Source organism: Electrona antarctica (genome assembly GCF_951216825.1).
Source record: "Electrona antarctica genome assembly, chromosome: 11".
NCBI classification, from domain to species: Eukaryota; Metazoa; Chordata; class Actinopteri; order Myctophiformes; family Myctophidae; genus Electrona; species Electrona antarctica.
Window position 1 is genome coordinate 51,140,958 of NC_136792.1, and position 20,436 is coordinate 51,161,393.

The 20,436-nt window shown below is 48.1% G+C and overlaps 2 protein-coding genes and 1 long non-coding RNA gene across 4 annotated transcripts in view; 2 read left to right on the forward strand and 1 right to left on the reverse strand.

Annotated features, from left to right (window-relative positions):
• sik3 (SIK family kinase 3) overlaps nt 1-18,724 on the forward strand; it is a gene marked incomplete at its 3' end in the record, with an annotated part of 75,435 nt that extends 56,711 nt beyond the window's left edge. The window contains exons 15-27 of one of the 2 annotated variants that reach the window (XM_079514769.1): nt 787-975; nt 2,813-2,954; nt 3,850-3,972; nt 5,165-5,223; nt 6,198-6,301; nt 6,994-7,133; nt 8,352-8,458; nt 11,776-12,055; nt 12,456-12,644; nt 13,761-14,070; nt 14,596-14,762; nt 17,040-17,172; nt 18,603-18,724. In XM_079514769.1, coding sequence (XP_079370895.1) covers nt 787-975; nt 2,813-2,954; nt 3,850-3,972; nt 5,165-5,223; nt 6,198-6,301; nt 6,994-7,133; nt 8,352-8,458; nt 11,776-12,055; nt 12,456-12,644; nt 13,761-14,070; nt 14,596-14,762; nt 17,040-17,172; nt 18,603-18,724 — 2,065 coding nt within the window. The remainder of the gene's footprint in view (nt 1-786; nt 976-2,812; nt 2,955-3,849; nt 3,973-5,164; nt 5,224-6,197; nt 6,302-6,993; nt 7,134-8,351; nt 8,459-11,775; nt 12,056-12,455; nt 12,645-13,760; nt 14,071-14,595; nt 14,763-17,039; nt 17,173-18,602) is intronic. The other variant, XM_079514770.1, reaches the window with a different exon arrangement.
• LOC306932850 overlaps nt 1-20,436 on the reverse strand; it is a 520,149-nt gene that overhangs the window by 417,777 nt on the left and 81,936 nt on the right. The window lies entirely within an intron of this gene.
• Nucleotides 20,042-20,436, forward strand: part of tmem25 (transmembrane protein 25) — a gene marked incomplete at both ends in the record, with an annotated part of 7,342 nt that continues 6,947 nt past the window's right edge. Inside the window, one exon of the mRNA XM_079514920.1 lies at nt 20,042-20,105. Within this exon, the coding sequence (XP_079371046.1) occupies nt 20,042-20,105 (64 nt within the window). The remainder of the gene's footprint in view (nt 20,106-20,436) is intronic.

Here is a 20,436-nt window from a genome sequence, read left to right on the forward strand (position 1 = left end):
CCTCTGTCAGTTTCAGCGCAGTATTTTTAGGTAGGAACCAAAATTCTCTAATGCGGAACTATTGTGTTCCGAGTCGTTTGTTTGCGCTGCGCACAAGCATCAGCCAATGAGAACCAGCTGGACTACAGGACTAGAGGACTACTGGACTTGCTTGCATGTCGATTATAGACTCTGCTTTTCTGGTAAAAAACATTTTCGTGACTAGAGTTTCTTAACGATTACCTCTTCACAGTCTGATTCCTTAAAGGACCACTTTTAACCTATTAATTGGTCCTCACTAATGTAATAGGAGGGCTGTGGGCAATTCAGAAACCCGCCCACCAATGACATCGATTCCTGAAAAGTTGCAATGCGTGTGTGTGTGGCCGGTTAAGTCATTGCCCGCCATTAAAAGTGTGGCGCTGTTGGCTTACCGCCACCATAGACTCTCTTTCTATTTTACTTGGAGAACAATACCGTTTCCGGTCCCCCGAAAATAGTTAGCGAAAATCGTCTATTTAAGAGTCTTCTTAACGCATTGATATTTTAACTGCGCGGTAACCGAGACTTAGCATTGAGCCGCTAACAGTGGCGCGTTGTTCAATCCAGCTCAATCTGATTCAGAGAAAAGGGGGGCTTTAAAGACCGGCGTTTGACGTCAGACTTAGATGTACTGTAACCCCGCCCACCCTCACTCTGCTAGCCAATGAGGAAAGAGAGACAGCTGACCGGCACTGCTTCCTGTCTCCACCCCCCCACCACACCCACCATCACCCCTCCCCCTCCCCCACCTCCCCGCGGTACCAGGTACCTGGCGAACCGCTCCAAACGCCACACCACGCACGCGCTCACGTGCACGCCGCAGCACGCCACAGAGCCCCAGGGGGCGGAGTCCCAGCAGCGGGGGGGCGGCCAGCAGGGCCCCGGCGGCCCCTCCCGCCAGAGGGGGGGCGGCGGGGGGGTCTGCTGGGGACCCGACACACACACCACCACCCGGTGAGGAGGGAGGCACGCCACACACACACACACACGCACACACACACACACACACACATCCACCGTAGACATGGTATGAGTTTGGAAGCACTCGTTTTCAGTGAAGTAACGTCCTGCTGCCTCAAAATTCAAAACGGGTGGCATGCGGGGCCGTTGAGTGATGTTCAACAAGCGCTTCCAAACTCCAGCACTTCGGAAAAAAAATCACCTGCAAGAAATGTATTGACAGGAAGTAGCTCATAACATGTCTACGGTGGATTTTTATGAAACAAACACATTGCAGATAGAAAGAGGATAATTCTGCCTGAGCTGTTTTTCTTTCTTTTCTTTTCTTTTCTGGTTTGTTATTATGTTCCTGTTGTGTAATGTCTGTGTTTATTGTCCTTAATTTTGTTAAAACCAATAAATATACTTTATTAAAAAAAAAGAGAGAGGATAATTCAAGCTTTTCGTACAGATGCAATGTTGGTGAGTTTGACGTTGTTTAACCCAATCGGATAGGACGTTTCTGTTTGGATGAATGGGCTGTCAATGGGAAGTTGCGGCTTGTTACGAACCTTGCCATTAACTTAACAGTTTTTCTTCCTAAGCCTTGGGCGAGATAAGGGTTTATAGTGTTAAATTATTAATTTTTACCGGCTCTTGTTGTGATCGCCGCCAGGCAACGGGTCCCTTCCGCGTTCGTGACATCATCGGTTATTGTCCATGCACTGGTCCCCGGCTATCGCATATCCCAAAAAAAAACGCTTTGTATTGGAATAAGGGCCTTGCTCGGCCCCACCCTTCTCCCATTGTTTTTATTGTGTTTAGTTTCCAAGATGGCCGCAGCACCAGGAGGGGGTGGGGCGGAGGTGAGCGGGTGGCTGCTCCAATGCCTTTCCAATGGAAGCCCATATGGTTTGACCAAACATTTTGTTTGATGGGGGGAGGGGGGGGGCAGAACACATCCATCAAAGCTGTGTTCAGACACAAGTCAGGTGTCAGACACAAGGCAAGTGTCTTGAATGCAGCCCAGTAAGGGCATATGTATATACCCCACCCGCTCACCTCCGCCCCACCCCCTCCTGGTGCTGCGGCCATCTTGTAAACTAAACACAATATAAACAATGGGAGAAGGGTGGGGCCGAGAAAGGCCCTTATTGAGCTCAGATTTAGGTGATCATACAAAACATCCATGTTTTCGAAGGTCGATAAAACAATTATCACGACCGTGCGGGACTGTTTCCAAGTTTGTGCCCTGTGCCACGGGCATGATTCTGTGTTCCCGGAAGTGCGTCAATTTCGTCGGTCTCGCTTCTCAAAGGGGCCGTGCAGGCTAAAAACCGAGGCAGTCTGAACCACCACTAGATGGCGCTGTTGGGCAGGGAATGAGTTTAATTGGCAAGATGGCTGCGGTCTGCATATGGTCTATTTCTATTACATTGTATAGGTTACAACAGGTCTGCAATGGCTTAAGTCGTTACAATCAGTATTCGTGTACATTTGTGTCTGCGGCTGAAAAGTTTTGAAAACATTTTGTAACGTCCTGTAACAGTCATATTTACATATTTCACAGTCCTATTTACATACTTTCGGGCAGAAACCTTAAATAATAGATACATGTACATTGTACAACTCCATCGCGTGTCTCGCAAATAGCTGATCTGCAAGCTCACCGCCCGTCGCAATGCGACTTGAGCTTGTAGATCGAGTCCGTTTAAAATATTATGTACACAGAGGAGCTCCTTTAACGTGCGTGTGTGTGTGTGTCCGTGTGTGTGTCTTATTGGTGTGCATGTACCACGCGTCACTTTGCGCCACACCCGTTTCCCTGCTGCGTGTGTGTGTGCGTGCGTAGGTCCAGTTACAAGGACTGCAACACCCTCCATCTCCCCATGGAGAGGTTCTCTCCGGTCCGGCGCTTCTCAGACGGAGCTCAAACCATCCAGGCCTTCAAGGCTCACCTGGAGAACAGCTCTCTCATCAGGCAGCTCAAACAGGTGAGAACAGCCTCATCAGGCAGCTCAAACAGGTGAGAACAGCCTCATCAGGCAGCTCAAACAGGTGAGAACAGCCTCATCAGGCAGCTCAAACAGGTTAGAACAGCCCCTCTGACTAGGTGTCGATCTTGTCGTCTACATCAGGGGTTCTCAAGGTGTTTGGCTGGGCACCCCCGTAAATGCTTTGGCCATGTCTCGCGACCCACGCCCGGCCCCCCTCCCCCACCCCCAATACAAATTGACTGCTTCAATAACGTTAATAATAGAGAAAATACATCAGCAATAAACACTAGAACCAGATATCGTTAAGGAATCATTAAGGAAATGTACTACTACTTGTAAACTCTTAATTTCCATTTTTCAGCCATTCAGTTGCTAAAAAATAAATGCGGTTGAGAACCCTTGGTCTACATTTCATGAGCTTTCATTAGTCAGGTTTCACCTGACAAAAAGACCAACGGACCATTTAGACCAAAATACTTCTTGTGAAACCTCCATTACTACAGATGTATCCGTTTAGCTATAGAACTGCAAACTGTATCACGATGTGTACGATATCTCTGAAAAGACGTCGCAGCGTCTCGACGATATCCATCACCATACCTATCGCCCCGGCCCTAGCTTTTCGTGGAAAGGTCAGAGGTCACCTCAGTATGTCGCATTGGAACGACCGCACTTCCAGTCGCCTTTGCGTGACGCCGTAGTAACGCTCAAGTCCGGCTTTATTTGACCATGTACGACGAACAACTTTGAATATGGAGACAGACGGCAACGATATGTTGTTACCACTAAGGCCGAAATATGCACTCACGTGACCTTACATTTGTTTGTGTGTGTGACTGTGTGTGTGTGTGTGTGTGTGTGTGTGTGTGTGTGTGCACATGCGTGTGCGTAGGAGTGTGAGCAGCTCCAGAAGATGTACGCTGCTCCGCGGGACGAGAGACTCCTGGAACAAACCCAACACCAACACATTCTGTACCAGCAAGAGCAGCACGGACACACACACCAGCACATCCAGGTGGGCGCACGCACACACACACACACACACCAGCACATCCAGGTGGGTGCACACACACACACACACCAGCACATCTAGGTGGGTGCACACACACACACACACCAGCACATCCAGGTCGGTGCACGCACACACACACACACACACCAGCACATCCAGGTGGGTGCACGCACAGTCGCGCACACACACACACCAGCACATCCAGGTGGGTGAACGCACACACACACACACCAGCACATCCAGGTGGGTGCACTCACACACACACACACCAGCACATCCAGGTGGGTGCACGCACGCGCACACACACACACACACACACACACACACACACACACCAACACATCCAGGTGGGTGCACACACACACACACACACACACACACACACACACACACACACACTAACTAGTACCTAACTAATAAGTGGCCAGCAGTGGAGCCTACTGGCTTATTGCCTTTCATACTATATCATGTGTTGTAGCACCCTCTACTGGACAAATGGGTGTACAGAGTGAACCTCGTACTACATCACATGAACAGACAGATATTACAATTAGGGATGTTAACAATGAGTCGTTAATCGCCATTAACAAATGATTCAGTTAAACTTAAAGGTTAACAATTAACTGAAAATGCTGCGGTTCTATCATTGGGTGGTTTTCTGTGAGTGCAATGCTGCATGTCTGCGTGCGCACGGCCGAGGAACGCACATGTGGGCTGTTTTAAAAAAAAAAAAGTCCCCCCACCTTGGTAGCCACAAACCTCTCTGCTTTTGCATGTGATGTGACAGACAAGACAGTGCACTTTTCATACAAATATGCCATTGCCTGGCCCTGTGTCTCAAATGGTAAAATAAATATTTGATTAAGGAATATTGTATCCCCTTTTTATTCTTTCTGTATAGTAAAAAAAAATACCTCAAAATTGTACTTAAGTACAGTACTTAACACATATTTGACCGGGGATTTTTTTATTTTATAATAATGGCGCTAGAGTGCTGGTTTGTGAGTTTGTGTTTGTGTGCTCCCCCGTGTTGTGTCCTCATTGGCTGATCAGATACAGTGTGCTCCTCTGTGGTGTGTCCTCATTGGCTGATCAGATAAAGTGTGCTCCCCTGTGGTGTGTCCTCATTGGCTGATCAGATAAAGTGTGCTCTCCTGTGCTGCGTTCTCATTGGTGGTTGTGTGTTTCCTGTCAGGCCTTGTCTCTAGGTCACGGTGAGAGCCAGCCCAGTCACCTGACCCACCAGCTTCAGAGGTGAGCGCACACACGCACACACACGCACGCACACGCACGCACACACAAGCACACCGTTCAATATGTGTGGTAAAGGAGGTTCTCAAACTTTTTCACGTCAAGGACCCCCAAATTGACACTACCGCGGACCCCCATTTGAAAAGAGATGCCAGGGACCCCCCATGAGAAGATTCTTACGGCTCTAGCAGTGATTCTCAACCATTTTAATTTCAAGGACGCCCAGTTTTACATGCATTTGTCTACCGATCCCCATTTAATGGCATATTGTAAAATCTATGTTAATTTAACTCAGAGTTACAGACCCATAAGGGTCCATTTGGTTCCTAATTACCATTTAGTTTGGGACCCCCTGGAAGTCCCTCAAGGACCCCTAGGGGTCCCCGGACCCCACTTTGGGAATCACTGTGGTAAACACTACTGTCAAATCTGTATTTAGTTGTAATCACTCATTAGTATTTTGAATTAAACGTTTTAGTTTAGAAAGTTTAGAAATATCTAGTCCCTCCCTAACATTTAGTTCTACTGCAGGGTTCCCGACATTTTTTTTTGGGGGGGGCAAGACCTCTACCTTGCGCGTGCGGACTCGGCCCCCAGCCTGGTACCCTAGTCAAAATATGGCCCTTGAGGAAAATGAATTGGGGAACCCTGTTCTACTGGATCTCTTCTCCACTAGTCCCTCCCTAACATTTAGTTCTACTGGATCCCTTCTCCTCTAGTCCCCTCCCTGACATTTTAATCTAGTTTTTATGATTGGAACATAAATTGTCTGCACATTTAGTCATAGTTTTAGTCATCGTAGCTTTAGTATTTATTTTGCTTTTGTTTAGTGTTCTGTCGGTGAGAAAAGATGGTCTGCAAACATTTTTTCGTCATAGTTTTAGTTGACGAAAGTAACCCTGTGAGGTAAATGCCGCCCGTGGATGCAGCGCTGTTTAAACTGACCATCGTGTGTGTGTGTGTGTACCCCCCTCCAGGTTGCGTATCCAGCCCCCCTCCAGCCCTCCCCCGACGCATCCCAGCAACCACCTCTTCAGCAGACAGCCAACCAACCAGAGCCCGCCGCCCATGCAGGGCCACGGTTAGTACTACGACTCCCACAATGCAATGCTGGCAATGCTGTTGCTTTGGTAATTTACTCACCCACTGCCTGGAGATTGTCTTTTCACATCTTTTATATTAATTAAGTTTCATAACTCTGTTCTGCACGCGTCTGTATCACTTACAGACAGGAAAAGAAATAAGTCTGTGAAAAGTCACCTGGCTTATAATGCCATCGGGAACAGATTTATGATGTCTACGGGAACAGATTTATGATGTCTACGGGAACAGATTTATGATGTCTACGGGAACAGATTTATGATGTCTACGGGAACAGATTTATGATGTCTACGGGAACAGATTTATGATGTCTACGGGAACAGATTTATGATGTCTACGGAAACAGATTTATGATGTCTACGGGAACAGATTTATGATGTCTACGGGAACAGATTTATGATGTCTACGGGAACAGATTTATGATGTCTACGGGAACAGATTTATGATGTCTACGGGAACAGATTTATGATGTCTACGGGAACAGATTTTGTTTTTTCAGGCTGCATTTCTTTTTTTAGCATTCGCGGGACACGTTTACGGAGCCGATTGTACACGTCCTGTTTTCCTGGAATAATTAAATGGTTCTCCGTTGACATGAATTGTGGCGGTTTTAAACAATAAGTTAAAATGTAATGAATGAAGGATTAATTATGCTAATGTTGTGGTTTGCAGGAGCCTCGTACCAGCACGGCGCTCCGTCTCTCTACCAGGCCCAGAGCGGAAGCCCCCCGACGCCCAGGGCCTCCATGACGGCCAATCAGCAGGCGGGTTCCGCACGCGCCGGAGTGCCATTTGCCCAGGGCCAGCAGGAGGTGACCTCAGAGAACCAATCGAAAATGATTTTTTCATTCATTTCAAGTGTTTCGGCCCGAGAGCCTTCCTCAGCGTGAATATTCACGCTGAGGAAGGCTCTCGGGCCCAAACGTCCACACTGTTGTTTGCTGCTGGGGGGAAACAAAATGAAGCTTAAATCCTTCCAGGATACTACGCGAGTGCTGGTATTCTTTTCTACAGTCTGTTCAATAGAGCGTCGCAGTCCCGCCCCCTACCATGGACCAGGAAATGAATCCCAATGCATTTTTCCCATAGACATTTGAAAAAGTATTTCTTTAAAGACAACGCCAACTCGAGTCGTGACAACTCATGACAACACAAACAATATTTTGGACCAAACAAATGATTACAAAGAAGAAAAACAACAAAAAAAGTGTTGTAACCTGCCGTTTTTTTCTTCTTTCTAATTATTTGTTCGGCCCCAAAATTTGTGTTTGTTGTCATGATTTGTCACGACTCGAGTTGGCTTTGTCCGCGGCGTAAACGTCTTTAAATAAATACTTTCTGAAAAGTCTATGAGGAAAATGAACGGAGAATCATTTCCTGGTCCATGGTAGGGGGCGGGACTGCGACGCTCTATAGCACTGCCAGTTAGAAGAAAAGGGAATACGTGAACATTATAGAAATATAGAGGGCGGGGTGGGGCAGTTTTGAGTCTAGGATAATGGCTGCAGGTTGGGCCTTCAACATTTTAGTGGCACCCCGGCATATCTTTCAACCCATTTAGACCTGAGGACGAGTCTACAAATGTCTTCTAAATTATGACAGTTTTCAGAAAAAAACCTTAATCAGTGATTCTCGGGCTATTTCATGTCAAGGACCCCCAGAATTATATGAAATTGACCGCGGAACCCCAATGTCAAAATATGTTGTTCCAGGGACTTCCCAGAAGCAAAGATTTGTATAAAAGATGTTCGCTGTGAAAGAATATGTTCAAAAATAGCAGATCTACAAGCTATATAGATCTATATAAGAGCTTGTAGATCTGCTATTTTTCAATAGCTAAAGTATAACATAATGCTATAAACACCAAAAGGGGTTCCCGTCTAAAATGGGGGGAGGTCCGCGGGGCAAATATGTCTTCATTTTGGGCCGGGGGTTGGGGGTCCTTGAAGTGAAACAAGTTCGAGAAGCACGTCGTACATGTATTTCTTCAGGCGTTCTCATTGGTTCCCTCCCGTGTCCGTCATTTCCAGGTGACCATTCAGGTGCAGGAGGTGGAGCGGGGGGTGCAGGCCTTCCTGTCGTGCGGACACCGCGTGCTCGGCAAGCAGCTGAGCGCCGACAACGCCGAGACGCACAGGTGACGATGGACACGCCCCCCAAAACGACATGCCACGCCCACAATGGCATGCCACGCCCACCCTCCGATGCACCTTACAGCAGCGCACACGCACACTGCATCGCGCACACACACACACACCTACCTTACTGCAGCGCGCGCACACACACACACTGTTGTTTGTTCCCATTTTAGATTTTTGTTTGTTTTTTGTGTTTTATCACTTCTAGTGTCTTGATAAACATCAAACATGACATATAGATGCAAGAACAATGTTTAGATTAGAGATTAGAGATGCACAATATTTAAATGATGACCGATCATATCGGCCCACACGCATATATTACATCATTATATTAGATTTATATTCAACTCATTGCTTTTAATTTTCATACAGTAGTAGTTTTGCTGGTGAAAGTAGATGGTAAGCGACCCACTAACAGCTGGACCCTCCTAACACACATTGAATGCGCTCTGAAAAGCCCCGCCATCCATTACTCCCCCAAAACGAGGCATCATTTTCTGTTACTTCCTCGCGTTTTTCCGTTACTTCCTTCCTGCCCCCCCCCCCACAAAAAAAACCACCTCCCTGTGATGACATCATCAACGGAGCGTCCACTGATTGGCAGAGCTGTCGGAAGTAAGTGGAGGACAGATAGATGGCTGTAGAGGAAGTGATGTCACCATCCCCTAGTGCTGTAGAGGAAGTGATGTCACCATCCCCTAGTGCTGTAGAGGAAGTGATGTCACCATCCCCTAGTGCTGTAGAGGAAGTGATGTCACCATCCCCGTACAAGGAAGTGATGTCACCATCCCCTAGTGCTGTACAAGGACAGTCTAAGGCCCAATCCCAATCCACTCCCTTGCTGACTCAATGAGCCCTCACTGATTTAGCTGCGCGTTCATGTGAAGTCTGCGAGGGCTTGAGGGATGTCCCATTTGAAATCGGTAAGTCAGTGAGGGCTCAGCCCCGCCCCTTTATGCGCCCTTTGCCAAAGTCAGCATCGATGCTGACTTTAGCTGACTTTGGCAAAGAAATTACCCACAGTTCATAGCGTTACCAGGGGAATGAGGGGGATCCTCCGAACGTCAATCATTTAAGTATGCAAATTAGTTATGTACCGCGGTTAGAATGTCAACAAACACAATAGTGCTTTCTCACTGTTCTCAAAGGGAGACGGAATGGAAGGATAGGCTATATATTTAATAACAATAATAATAATAAGGGAAACATGATGAGAAATGACTAATGAGCAAAGTAAAATAATATGGAAATGCAATTTATGATGAATATTATTATATATGAATATTACAACCCCTATCACACAGGAAAGTGTATTTATGAAACTAATAATAAAATGACATAAATAGACATGTCATGCATGTAGGCACTGGCTGTGAATAAGGACAGGTTTTATAAGTGATGCAAAGTGATGCAAAGTGTCATGAATGGCGGACTCATCTGTCCCATTCCTTTCACAACAATTTGGAGCCCTTGCAGCCTCTCACCCTCAAGCACTTATACAGCTGACGTCACTAAAGTCAATGAGGGTTCAGGGCTCAGGGCTTGAGGGAGGCAATTGGGATTGGGCCTATGAAGGACGAGACGCGAAGACCGTAAGGGCTCCATGGAAGGAAAGAAACATGCGGAGTTGAGACCAGGAAGTTGGACATGACAAATCATAGATATGGTGCAAATGGCCCAGCAGATGTCGTGATGCCACTGACAGGAGATATGCTTGTGCATATCATGTCACGTCATTGCATTTTACCTTTTTATATTAACGTTTTAACAGCAAATGGATAAGTAAGTCCCAGCATGGATCATCACACAGACAGTAATGTTGGTCGGACGTGACATATGTACAAGCATATCTCCTGTCAGTGGCATCACGCCATCTGCTGGGCCATTTGCGCCATATCTATGATTTGTCATGTCCAACTTCCTGGTCTCAACTGCGCATGTTTCTTTCCTTCCGTGAGCAACATGGCGTCGCCTTTACGGTCTTCGCGTCTCGTCCTTCTTAGACTGTCCTTGGTGCTGTAGAGGAAGTGATGTCACCATCCCCTAGTGCTGTAGAGGAAGTGATGTCACCATCCCCTAGTGCTGTAGAGGAAGTGATGTCACCATCCCCTAGTGATGTAGAGGAAGTGATGTCACCATCCCCTAGTGATGTAGAGGAAGTGATGTCACCATCCCCTAGTGATGTAGAGGAAGTGATGTCACCATCCCCTAGTGATGTAGAGGAAGTGATGTCACCATCCCCTAGTGATGTAGAGGAAGTGATGTCACCATCCCCTAGTGATGTAGAGGAAGTGATGTCACCATCCCCTAGTGATGTAGAGGAAGTGATGTCACCATCCCCTAGTGATGTACAAGGACAGTCTAAGAAGGATAAGACGCGAAGACCGTACGGGCGACGCCATGTTGCTTTGGAAGGAAAGAAACATGCGCAATGGGCTATATGCAGCCAACACTTCCGCGTTCAGCTTCCTTGGTCTCAACTGCGCATGTTTCTTTCCTTCCAAAGCAACATGGCGTCGCCCGTACGGTCTTCGCGTCTTATCCTTCTTAGACTGTCCTTGGTGATGTAGAGGAAGTGATGTCACCATCACACTAGTGATGTAGAGGAAGTGATGTCACCATCCCCTAGTGATGTAGAGGAAGTGATGTCACCATCACCCTAGTGATGTAGAGGAAGTGATGTCACCATCCCCTAGTGATGTAGAGGAAGTGATGTCACCATCCCCTAGTGATGTAGAGGAAGTGATGTCACCATCCCCTAGTGATGTAGAGGAAGTGATGTCACCATCACCCTAGTGATGTAGAGGAAGTGATGTCACCATCCCCTAGTGATGTGTCACAATTACGCAATTAAGTTGATGATTGATTCTCGCACAAATAATTGCGAATCATTATTTAATTGTGTTTTTGAATACAAATTACATTTCAGATAAATGTAAAAGGCATCGTTATAAAACAATTGCACAGGGCAGAGTATGACAAATATCTTTAATAACTTTAAATTAATGACATTTCATAATATTGTATACTTAGATTTTTTTTTGGAAACGGCTGATGCCAATAGCTTGTAGAACAGCTATTTCTGCTTAATACATCAAATATACAAATCAAGAACCTAGCATAATTTATAACAGTAGTCGTAACAGTTTGGCGTAACTGTCTGTCTGTCTGTCTGTCTGTCTGTCTGTCTGTCTGTCTGTCTGTCTGTCTGTCTGTCTGTCTGTCTGTCTGTCTGTCTGTCTGTCTGTCTGTCTGTCTGTCTGTCTGTCTGTCTGTCTGTCTGTCTCTGTCTCTGTCTGTCTGTCTGTCACAGCCGCAGCCTGGGTCGTTTCTCGTCGGGCTACGACCAGGCCCAGTACAACACCCACCTGTTCGGGGGCGGCGACCCCACGGTGGGGGGTCCCTCCTCCTCCCCCTACGCCCCCTACCTGCAGGTGGGGGGCGGGCTCAACGTGCCGGGCCTGGAGGGCTCCTCCCCCTACGGGGGCGGGGCAGGGGTCTACGGCACGCCCTCGCCGCTGCAGCAGGCCCTGCTGTCCCCCACCCCGCAGGAGTACCGGCCGCCCCAGCACCACGTCACCCCCACGCTACAGGTAACACCCCCCTGGAAGAACCCAAAAAAGGAAAATGATACATTTCAACCCATTTTGACCTGAGATCAGATTATAAAAATGTCTTTGACAGTTTTCTGAAAAAGCTATGTTTCTATGTCAGTCATTCTTCGATTTTTCAAAAATAGCAGATCTACAAGCTCATAGCGTGCCACCGAGTGGCGCGCTACGAGCTTGTAGGTCTGCTATATTTGAAAAATCGAAGAACCACTGACATAGAAACATAGCTTTTTCAGAAAACTGTCAGGATGTAGAAGACATTTTTAGAATCTGATCTCAGGTCAAAATGGGTTAAGGCCGATATTGCCAGATAGATAGCGATGAAACAATTAACGTGGTGTGTGTGTGTCCCACTGTCGCCCCTCCCTCCCTCCCCTCGCAGGGCCTGCTGTCGCCCCGCCATTCCCTGACGGGCCACTGCGACCCCCGGCTCAACCCCCAGGACCTGGCCGCCCTGCTGAAGAGGCAGAGCGCCCGGGGAGGGGGACCCCTGGGGACCGCCACCCTCCCGCCCCACCACACCCCCCAGGAGTACGCCGAGATGCTGCTGAGCCTGGAGGGACCCTCGCAGGTACGGCCGCACCATTATGAAATGACTACCGATCTCCAACCTCCGATTATTTGCAGGGTCATATCTGCCGATACCGATTCTGACCGATTCCGATATTATAGGATATTACGAGGACCACAATGGAAACAAGCCTATAGGGCCTTGGCTTCAATCTATCAATAAATAGCCTGTTTTCACTACTGAATGACTGAATGTAGAATTATTTTTAGAAAAAATTTAAGTTTATTTTTACTTATTAATTAATTATTAATTAATTATTTGGCATTTGTTCTAGACTAGAGGAACTAGACGGTTTTGATTTATATATTGAACTCATTGATGAATTTTTACATATTTCATTTATTTAAAAAAAAAAAACTTATTTGATTGATTATTTTGAGACCGTTCCGATACCGATATGGCATTTTTATGGTCGATATGGCCGAGTATGCTACCGATTACATTGTGCATCCCTACTCGCAGGTACTGTTGATTTCATCGACTCAAGCTGTGACGAAAAATGTCCCTCGACTACCTGTTCGTTTTACTGACAAACTGAATGCAAACCAAGCTATGATGACTAAAACTAAGATGAAATATATTGACAATAGCCTTCCTTTTTCATTGTACGTATTTTTTTGTTCAGTGCCTGTAGAAGTTTTTGAGATGTGCGTGCTTCCCTTTGGAGCCTATCTCAAATCAGCACCACTGATATAGTAGCCTCGGAAACCCAGACGTTTTTATTTCCAGGGAGGAAAAAAAAGTCTGGGTCCGAGTCCACTTCAATTCGGCATAGAGTAGCGCAAACATCTCTCACTCTCTGCTGATTTCTGATCGTCTGCACCTTTGTTAAATTGACACACACGCACACATGTACACACACACACTCCTCTCTCTCTCTGTCGCTCTAAGTAATTAGTCTCATGTCGCGCAGCTGCGCATAGTTTCTCCCGGCGGATCCTGCCGGGAGCTGCCTATGCCATAAAAAGCATAGGTGAGTTCCAGGCTACTGATATAGAAACATAGGGTTTTCATACAACTGTTTGGAGGACATATTTTTATAATCGGCCTCAGGTCTAAATGTGTTGATACATTTTTTTAAGCTGTGACTTAAACTAAATCAAAACTTCCTCGCAGGCGGGAGGGGGCTACCACCACCTGCTTCAGATCCGGCCCCCGGACGTCGTCCCCTCCTCCAATCAGCATCAGGGGGGCGGGGCCAGCCTGACGCACTCGGAGAGCATGGAGGAGGACGAGTCTCCGCCCCCTGCCCCCCCTGGCCACTCCCCCTATCACTCCCACCTCCACGAGGGGGGTGGCGGCGGGCTGCTGGCCAAGGCCGAGCACGAGCTGCTGGCGCCCCCTAGAGGCGGCACGCCGCCCTACGCCTCCCCCACGCACAGCAGGATACACCACGCTGCGGCGGGGTACATGCACGGAGGCAGAGGTACGCGCACACACACACACACACAGAGAGACACATACACATTAGATTAGATTAGATTAGATTACATTTATTGTCACTGCACAGAGTATACAAATACTTTGACAATGAAATGAATAGTGGCGTCTAGCCAGAGTGCAATACAGTAATGCAGTAATGGAAATAAATACACTTTTTGATCATACACATACGAGACGCACACATGCACGCACAGAGACACACACACAGAGAGACACACACTCTCGCACCGAGAGACACACACACACACACGCGCGCGAGCACACTTGTACGCACGCACATACGTCATCAAGAACTCTCTTAATGTTGCTCTTGCTCTTCTGAATGTTCATTTCAATAAATTAATTCATACATTTTCGACTATTCTAATTTCGAATGAACGCTTTGAAAATCGTCAGTGAAATGAACCACTGGGAAGGTCCCTGCTAGACATGAACCTGCTTCTCTCTCTCTCTCTCTCTCTCTCTCTCTCTCTCTCTCCCCCCCCCCCCCCCCCCCCCTCCTCCTCAGATGCAGAGGAGCTCAGGACCCCAGCAGGGCAGGCCATGGAGGTGCCTGATCTAAACGGCGTGGGTGGCTACCCCCCGCGGACCCCGCCGCAGGCCGCCGACGGCTTCCGGACGGGCCGCGGACCGCTGCAGCGCCACCACACCATCCAGACCTGCGACGACGCCTACGTAAGACACGCCCCCAGTTTAAATCAGTTAAAGCTGCTATAAGCAATAATATGTCAAATGTTGTGTCAGTTGATTCTTCATATCCATACGAGTCCATGGCCTGGATTATTTGTTTATTTTTCAAACACAGATCTTATATCTTAGATCTAAGATCCCCCTATTTGGACTGACTGACTGTCAACGATACAGAGACACCTCTTGACAATATCGCTGAGACAGTTTGTGTATTTTTGGACCACAATTCATGAGACGATTTCAAGATGACCCCATGTTATTCTCCATAGAGAAAAACTCCTTTTAGGACTTTAGAACCAGGGGACGAGCGAGTGACGTCAGGACTTTAGAACCAGGGGGATGAGCAAGTGACGTCAGGACTTTAGAACCAGGGGATGAGCGAGTGACGTCAGGACGTTAGAACCAGGGGATGAGCGTGTGACGTCAGGACTTTAGAACCAGGGGGATGAGCAAGTGACGTCAGGACTTTAGAACCAGGGGGATGAGCAAGTGACGTCAGGACTTTAGAACCAGGGGATGAGCGAGTGACGTCAGGACGTTAGAACCAGGGGATGAGCGTGTGACGTCAGGACTTTAGAACCAGGGGGATGAGCAAGTGACGTCAGGACTTTAGAACCAGGGGATGAGCGTGTGACGTCAGGACTTTAGAACCAGGGGATGAGCGTGTGATGTCAGGACTTTAGAACCAGGGGATGAGCGAGTGACGTCAGGACTTTAGAACCAGGGGATGAGCGAGTGACGTCAGGACGTTAGAACCAGGGGATGAGCGTGTGACGTCAGGACTTTAGAACCAGGGGGATGAGCAAGTGACGTCAGGACTTTAGAACCAGGGGATGAGCGAGTGACGTCAGGACTTTAGAACCAGGGGATGAGCGAGTGATGTCAGGACTGTAGAACCAGGGGATGAGCGAGTGACGTCAGGACTTTAGAACCAGGGGGATGAGCGAGTTACGTCATGACTTTAGAACCAGGGGGATGAGCGAGTGACGTCAGGACTTTAGAACCAGGGGGATGAGCGAGTGACGTCATGACTTTAGAACCAGGGGATGAGCGAGTGACATCAGGACTTTAGAACCAGGGGATGAGCGAGTGACATCATGACTTTAGAACCAGGGGGATGAGCGAGTGACGTCAGGACTTTAGAACCAGGGGGATGAGCGAGTGACGTCATGACTTTAGAACCAGGGGGATTAGCGAGTGACGTCATGACTTTAGAACCAGGGGGATGAGTGAGTGACGTCATGACTTTAGAACCAGGGGATGAGTAAGTGACGTCAGGACTTTAGAACCAGGGGATGAGCGAGTGACGTCAGGACTTTAGAACCAGGGGATGAGCGAGTGACGTCAGGACTTTAGAACCAGGGGGATGAGCGAGTGACGTCATGACTTTAGAACCAGGGGGATGAGCGAGTGACGTCAGGACTTTAGAACCAGGGGATGAGCGAGTGACGTCAGGACTTTAGAACCAGGGGATGAACGAGTGACGTCAGGACTTTAGAACCAGGGATGAGCGAGTGACGTCAGGACTTTAGAACCAGGGGACGAGCGAGTGACGTCAGGACTTTAGAACCAGGGGATGAGCGAGTGATGTCAGGACTTTAGAACCAGGGGGATGAGCAAGTGACGTCAGGACTTTAGAACCAGGGGGATGAGCGAGTGACGTCAGGACTTTAGAACCAGGGGACGAGCGAGTGACGTCAGGACTTTAGAACCAGGGGGATGAGCGAGTGACGTCAGGACTTTAGAACCAGGGGATGAGCGAGTGACGTCAGGACTTTAGAACCAGGGGATGAGCGAGTGACGTCAGCACTTTAGAACCAGGGGATGAGCGAGTGACGTCAGGACTTTAGAACCAGGGGACGAGCGAGTGATGTCAGGACTTTAGAACCAGGGGATGAGCGAGTGACGTCAGGACTTTAGAACCAGGGGATGAGCGAGTGACATCAGGACTTTAGAACCAGGGGATGAGCGAGTGACGTCAGGACTTTAGAACCAGGGGGATGAGCGAGTGACGTCATGACTCTAGAACCAGGGGATGAACGAGTGACGTCAGGACTTTAGAACCAGGGGGATGAGCGAGTGACGTCAGGACTTTAGAACCAGGGGATGAGCGAGTGACGTCAGGACTTTAGAACCAGGGGATGAGCGATTGATGTCAGGACTTCGTCAGGACTTCATTTGTTAATTCTCAATGAGTGATAATTGGATCAACGCACTCGATTTGATTGTCTCTCACGGCGTGCTGTGTCTCTTCCTGTGCAGGACCAGGTGGAGCCCATGTCTGGGATGAGCCTAATGGCTGGCAAGGCGCTAAGCTCCGCCCGCATGTCGGACATCCTCAGTCAGACGTCGCTGACGGGAAGTCAACAACAGCTGCACCAGCGGGAAGACTCTGGTTAGTAGCACACACACACAACACATGCACTAGCCTCGGTCCCAGGCTTACTTATCTGCGAAAAGTAAAGCCTGGTCACAACGTAAGGCAGAGAAGCTATCGGCGGATGTATCCTCCGGAACATTCGTCAGATGTATTTCCCCCGGATACGATATTCTCCCGACCAATCACAACACTTGTTTCATTCGCGGAGAATGTAAACTGATCTGTGAAGCATCAACGTCATTTCCTTGGGCGATACTTGCGCTAAAATCCCGCAACTTCCGCCCAAACAAATGATAGCCTCTACAGCGTAGGTCTTGCCCAGGGTGCACATGCACACACCCTAGCCAGTACGCTAGTTTTTTATTCCTAGGATAGCTCAGGTTTAAGAGCGCTCGTTTTACCACTCCGCCACATCTTTTACTACCGCGGATTTTTTTATAGTTTTTGGATTAAGGTTGGTGAGGGGTACGTTAATAGTTTTTGGATTAAGGTTGGTGAGGGGTACGTTAATAGTTTTTGGATTAAGGTTCGTGAGGGATGCGTTGCTCCCCTGCTTGCGGTTATGTTTAGGTTAGAGTTAGAGATAGGGTTAGTACTAGTCATAGAGTACTAGTAGGCATAAACACTTGTGTGCGGTCCAAAACACAGCCCAGCGCTTCCTACTCCACTGACAACCAATCACAGCGCTCCAAATTCCCTCCCATCATAGGAATAAAAAACTCGCAGCCAGTACACTATAGCAGGGGTTCTCAACCCGTGGGTCGCGACCCCTCGGGTGGTCGCCAAAGTATTTTGGGGGATCCCCAAATAAATTTAAAAAAGAAAAACATTTTTTTTTTTTTTTTTGCAACTGAATGGCTGGAAAATGGAAATGAAGAGTTTACATATAGTACACATAGTACATGCATACACCTTCCCAATGATTATATCTGGTTTCAGTATTTATTTATGGTGTATTGTCTCTATTATTAAGGTTATTGTAGCATTATAATGGGGGGTCGGGAGGGGGGCGGGGCGGGGGTCCCGAGACGTTGCCAAAGCATTTTTGGGGGTCCCCGGCCAAAAACGTTGAGAACCCCTGCACTATAGAGCGAAAGTCCCTCCCTTAATCTGTGGGGCATTTAACTGTCGCTCCACAGATGGGGGGTCAGACGTTATTTAGCCAAGAGTGCCATCTGTTGTCAAAACCCAAAAATATCCAGTGGATCCGATCCAGTATCCACGCTTGGTTTGAACTTGGGTTCAGCCTTACACAAAGAAAATATGGACATTATTCAACTTTTATTTGTACGAGTTTGTTCACGAGCACCAACAAACGTCTCTCTCTCTCTCTCTCATCTCTCTCTCTCTCTCCCTCTCTCCCTCTCTCCCTCTCTCTCTCTCTCTCTCTCTCTCTCTCTCTCTCTCTCTCTCTCTCTCTCTCTCTCTCTCTCTCTCTCTCTCAGCGTGTGACGTGGAGGGGGAGATCCACCCCTCCTCCTGCTACCCCTCCTCATGCACCAGTGACATGTTGCTGAGCTACAAACCCCCCGACCTGACATACAGCATGGAGCAGGCTGGAGTCTAGCAGGTACACACTACCCACTATCCCCTAAACACTACACACTACCTCCAACCCGACCTGGCATGGAGCAGGCTGGAGTCTAGCAGGTACACACTACACACTGTCCCCTAAACACTACACACTACCTCCAACCTGACCTGACATACAGCATGGAGCAGGCTGGAGTCTAGCAGGTACACACTACCCCCTAAACACTACACACTATCCCCTAAACACTACCCCTACCCCCGACCTGACATACAGCATGGAGCAGGCTGGAGTCTAGCAGGTACACACTACCCCCTAAACACTACACACTATCCCCTAAACACTACCCCTACCCCCGACCTGACATACAGCATGGAGCAGGCTGGAGTCTAGCAGGTACACACTACCCCACTATCCCCTAAACACTACACACTACCTCCAACCCGACCTGACATACAGCATGGAGCAGGCTGGAGTCTAGCAGGTACACACTACACACTGTCCCCTAAACACTACACACTACCTCCAACCTGACCTGACATACAGCATGGAGCAGGCTGGAGTCTAGCAGGTACACACTATCCCCTAAACAGTACACCCTACCCCCAACCCGACCTGACATACAGCATGGAGCAGGCTGGAGTCTAGCAGGTACACACTATCCCCTAAACAGTACACCCTACCCCCAACCCGACCTGACATACAGCATGGAGCAGGCTGGAGTCTAGCAGGTACACACTACACACTACACACTATCCCCTAAACACTACACATTACACACTATCCCCTAAACAGTACACCCTACCCCCAACCCGACCTGACATACAGCATGGAGCAGGCTGGAGTCTAGCAGGTACACACTATCCCCTAAACAGTACACCCTACCCCCAACCCGACCTGACATACAGCATGGAGCAGGCTGGAGTCTAGCAGGTACACACTATGCCCTAAACACTACACATTACACACTATCCCCTAAACAGTACACACTACCCCTACCCCAACCCGACCTGACATACAGCATGGAGCAGGCTGGAGTCTAGCAGGTACACACTATCCCCTAAACAGTACACACCCTACCCCCAACCCGACCTGACATACAGCATGGAGCAGGCTGGAGTCTAGCAGGTACACACTACACACTACACACTATCCCCTAAACACTACACATTACACACTATCCCCTAAACCGTACACCCTACCCCCAACCCGACCTGACATACAGCATGGAGCAGGCTGGAGTCTAGCAGGTACACACCACACACTACACACTATCTCCTAAAGTTTAGGGGTGCCCAAAAGGTAGATCGCGATCTACGAGTAGATCACAAAGGCTGTGCAGGTATAGGCCACATGACATGGCCCTACAACATATCTAATTTAGATGGAGCAGGCTGGGGTCTAGCACACTACACCTGTGGGTTTTCAACCATGTTGATACCAGGGCCCACTATTTATCCTGCATTTGAGCCACGGACCACCATGAGGTTTAGTCTCTCAGACCCAAAACTAAAGATTTGTTTGTTTGTGTCCACACTTCTTTGCTGTATTTAGGAGAGATAACAGGCAAACGTTGATAAAATGATCAATGTGTAGACTTCTTGTAAATTAAGTAATTCAGATGTTTAACAATAATTTAACTCTTGGGAGCGTAAAATGAAACCAAATGGACCCGTAACGTAAGGGTCCATTTTTTTCGCTCTCAAGAGTTAAAGATCTGTAAGGGTCCATTTGGTTACCAACTGGTT